The sequence below is a fragment of the Triticum dicoccoides genome, unplaced genomic scaffold (assembly GCF_002162155.2).
Source record: "Triticum dicoccoides isolate Atlit2015 ecotype Zavitan unplaced genomic scaffold, WEW_v2.0 scaffold97798, whole genome shotgun sequence".
Taxonomy (NCBI): Eukaryota; Viridiplantae; Streptophyta; class Magnoliopsida; order Poales; family Poaceae; genus Triticum; species Triticum dicoccoides.
Window position 1 is genome coordinate 758 of NW_021314853.1, and position 4,494 is coordinate 5,251.

General features: G+C 49.0%; 1 protein-coding gene across 2 annotated transcripts; it reads left to right on the top strand.

Annotated features, from left to right (window-relative positions):
• Window positions 1–1,177: 1,177 nt before the first annotated feature.
• LOC119348615 lies at window positions 1,178–4,147 on the top strand. Of its 2 annotated transcripts, none has more exons than XM_037616609.1 (2): window positions 1,178–2,446; window positions 3,848–4,147. In XM_037616609.1, exon 1 carries the CDS (start codon window positions 1,278–1,280, stop codon window positions 1,935–1,937), a length of 660 nt encoding a protein of 219 aa, XP_037472506.1. In that variant the 5' UTR covers window positions 1,178–1,277; the 3' UTR covers window positions 1,938–2,446; window positions 3,848–4,147. The 2 variants fall into 2 exon arrangements, with proteins under 2 accessions (XP_037472506.1, XP_037472507.1); XM_037616610.1 differs by having other exon boundaries at window positions 3,851–4,147.
• Window positions 4,148–4,494: the final 347 nt, after the last annotated feature.

Consider the following 4,494-nt stretch of genomic DNA (forward strand, 5'->3'; position numbering starts at 1 on the left):
CTGCAAATGAAGTTTTATAGACAGAAAAATTGTCCATGAACACTTTCTTGAATTCTTCAACAAAATCAGCAAGTATTGCGGTCACACACCATTGAAAAGTAGCGTTTGCGGGCGCCCAGACTGCCGCCACGCACGTCTCTGACATCCTTATCCCACCAAAAAACATCTTCCATATCCTCTCTCGCGTGACCCGCACATCCGCTCCTCTCACCACAATCATGTTGTCTAAGAGAAGACGCGACCGATCACTGGAGCCGGCATTGAAGTGGCATGCCAACCGAGAGCGCCGCCCATGACGTGTCTCTTAATCATCTCCGCCTACTGCTCCTCGTCCTATTCCTTCCCCTCCTCCCGCTCCGGTGAATCCGGAGGCAGTCGGACACCGAAACGAGCCGTGTGCCTGGCCCGGATCTTCTCCAGGAGCCGCAATGGCGTTCCGATGTCAGCATTAAGTACGTGGTGATCGGCACCTCGACATGGCAAGCGGGCAGCAGATTGAAACTGGTGGCGGCGAAGAGAAGAAATGGGACGCATAGGTTTCGGTTGCCGCCGTCTGGCTTAAATAGCCGGCCTTGCTCCCTTGGACGGCACGCCAAAGCGGGCCATACAGCGTGGAGCAGAGGAGGCGCCTGTCGGACTAGTGGTTCCTGCGTGTCCTAGAGTGGGCCCTATCAGTCGGTTTGACTTGGCGCCCGTGTCATGGCGCGTCTGGGCATCCCCATACCCGCTTCAGATATGCGTCAGATACGGGGAGTCCCGATTAGTGTGGACGTTTAGGCCTGCTATGAAAAGCTCGGTTTGGTGGTGTTTTTTCGTCCGTTAGTGATCGAGCAAACCTGCCCCGGCGTTCGGAGCGGGTACAGAGGTTCCGGTTGCAATTGCTCTTATAAGATTTCCTTGAACAAAAATATCCGAAGGAGTCGTTAAAAACAATAAAATCAAATCGAAACATGACTTCATACATCTATATTTAGACAAATCTAAGACAAAAATTTTGAGACGAAGAAAGTATATCACTTGAGTGAGACTTGGTTAAGTTTTAGAAGACATATGACACACCCAAACAATAAAATCAAATCGAAAAAGGGAACGGGGCCGAGGCAGGCGGGCGGAAACAAAGCTACACGTGACGCGCCGTCGATTTTGTGGCTGAAAACATCCGGGGCTAATCCACTCCCCAACCTCTCTCTGGAGCTCTCTCCCCTCGCCCGTCTGTGCTGTGTTGTGCTGTGCTGTGCCGCTCCCATAGCTGGCCGCCGCAGCAGATCTCCCCTGCCATGGAGATGGAGGCTGATCTTTCCCCATGCCGCCCCATCCGCTGGCTCCCTCCGCATACTCCGCACCACGGCGAACACCCACCCTTGGAGTCCGCCCTCCTCGACACGCTAGTGTACGTCGACGACCTCACCGGCGCCTCAACCAGCCGGTGCATGTGCGCCACCCACAGCGGCCACATCCTCGAGCTCAACTTCTGGGCCGCGCGCCCGCCACTCCTTTCTTACTTTACCATCCACCTCCCCGACCTCCTCCCGGAAGGACCTGCCACCCCGCTCGACCGTCTCCCCCGCCTCCTCCGCACCCACGGCAACCTCGCCCTCCTCCGCGTCCCCGTCGGCCAAGAGAACGACTACTTCCTCTACGACGCGAACCCCCGCTTCAGCATGGTCATCCCGCTCACCGACGGTTCTATCGGCCTTCTGCGCTGCCCGGGCCAAGACAGGCTCTTTGTCGCCGTTCTCCACAAGACCTTGGCCCGGGGGCACTACGCCATCGACCTGTTGGAGTTCAACCACGGGTCGTGGACCTGGAGCACTCGTCTGATGCATGCCGAGTCGCCTCAGGAATGTGACTTTGGCATCCCGACCAAGTCCTTCGCCCTCCCGGCCTCGATCTGCTGGGTCGACCATGTGAAGGCATCCTTATCTGTGATCTGCTAGATGGTGATGATCAAGTCCTTCGTTTCATACGGTTCCCTGTGCTGGCGCCGCCCAAGAAGAAGAGAATTGCAGGCTATGATAGGGATGTTGCTGTCGGCTCGGATGCCTGCATCAGATACATGGAGGTGTGGGCTCATCCCGTGCCTGGATCAGACAATGGCGTCACCTACACTCCGCAGGACTGGCGCGCCGCCATAGCAAGATGGCTGGAGCCCCATAAGAAGTGGCAGATCAGCCATGAGCTCAAGGCATCACAAATTGCGGTGGACGACAGCCACTCTGGGTTGCTTCCTCGTGTCGAGGCTGCAATTGAGAGTCCAATCTTGAGTAGACTCCACGCAGGGCATCCTGCTCTCAGCTTGCATGACGATGATGTTGTTTACATCATGGCCAAGGTTGACCACAGGGACGAACAGTCGTGGATGCTTGCTCTTGACATGAGGAGCAAGACTCTGAAGCCTTTGGTTACATATTCTTCCCAAGTGAAATCTTCAAGCTACTCGAAAAAGGTAATTCTGAATAATGTTGCACAAGCATGACAGTATATATAGAAATTAAAATAGTATAACTGGTTCCTCTTTTGGTCATTAGTACTATTGTGTTACTGGTTCTTCAATGAATCCCTGGATCATTAATACCTATCATGCAATTATATGATTGGCCCGATGTGATTTCATGGTTACAAGCAGTAGTTGCTTCGTGCCCAAAAGGGGATTTATTCTATTTTAATATGATGATGATGGTGTAGTTTATTCTAATTAGTTACAACTCTGTGCTATGTTATCCTGCAAACTTCACTTCTCTCATCATGTCCTTGAATCACTACATTAATTAAACATGAAAAAGATAGATTCCACAAAGGTGTTTGTTTTGCAGTTTACATTACCTCCTAACACGATTGATTGGCTGTTTAGATAATCTACTTTGTTGTGCTATGGGCTTACTTAGAAATTCACTTGGTGTAGTGTTGAATGCGAGTAGACAAGTATGTGTCAAACTCTAATTCTTTGAACATACTTCTGCCTCCTGGAGTTCGTCCAATTCCAGTCCGCACGCCGCGCCCGACGGGAGGCCTGGGCGAGCCCATTGTTGGCTAAATTGCAGGTTATTCTGCTGGTGCTCGTAAACCATGTCCTTTTAGGCCACAGCTAAATGCACTGCAGCAGATGACTTGATTCATCATAGAGATAGAAACAATAAGTTAGCATGGATGGCAAAAGTTTGAAGGATTGCAGAAATACAATGGTCTAGTCTGTTTCATCGGTGGAAGAATGAAATGTTTTGCCAAGGAGAAAACATAGCCTGCTAAACAGAATAGGGAAAGATGGTGGCCAAACAACAGAAGCAGCTAGTTCTGATTTAAGCAAAAGGGCACCACTGCAATCCGAAGAGCATATTGGTTCAAAGGGCACACAAACTTAAACTACTTAGTTTAACGGACATGGAAACATGCCGATGACTCGGTTCACATCTACAACGATTTAACCAAAAGGACACCACTGCCACTTGAACAACATATTTTTTCTAAAGAAGCACACAAATATAGGCTACCTAGTTTAACGAACATGCACACATGCCCACAAGACGGTTCATATTTACAGGACAAAAAGCAACTTTCATGACTATCGGGTAACAAATTGTCTGAAATGTAGTCTAGTTGTCTTGAACAACAGCTTCCTCCTCTTCAGTTGTTTTTGCAGGGAACAATTCTTCTGCGGCATATTATATTGGCTGCCCGTGTTTTCTTGCCATCTGAACTTATTATCTCATTCAATGGCTGGAAAACAATCAGCATACTGTATGAGTAAACGGGAGCATTGATGAATTTAATCTATAGAAACTTAAATCTGTTTTGCATACATCAGTTTTGTTTTGCTTCGATGATGAATTCTTCTGTTGGTCATGTTCAGAAGAAGGTGGAGCTGCAAGAGGATCCTCGGTTGCTGCGTGACCTTCTGCTAATATAGAAGACGAAGGTTTATTTAGTGCAAAACTGAAAGCAAAACATCGGTTTATTTAGTGCTGAACTGAAAGCAAAAATTATCTCTGACTCTGAGACGGTAGTAATGAAGCACTTAGTTGCGTTCATGAAAATGCTCCGGATACGCGGCACCACCAAGGCTCCCTGCCACTGCGGCCATCAACAGCCTGTATCAACGAAAAATTGACAATTGTCAGGCTCCATTGCAGCATATGAATACATCCTACATGCCCAAGCCCAAAAGAATCAAAAAAAATTGCCCTTACCATTTAATCGCGACGGAGCATCCGAAATCCGAAGACACCTAGCATTTCTTGCTGCCACCTATTGTCCAGTTAAGTTTCGGGTCAGATCAAAGGCCGATGGGTTTAATTGGGCATTGGTGGCGGTATATGGTGCCGCGCAGCCCGAGCTCAAACCAGAGTTTTTGGCAGATCTTGTCTGAATCTGCGGCTCTGAGCAGCTTCCAATCTTGGTCGGGGGTGACTTTAACATTATTAGAAGGAGAGAGGATAAGAACAATGATAACTTTGACGGCAGGTGGTCGTTTATGTTCAATACCATCATTGAAAGCTT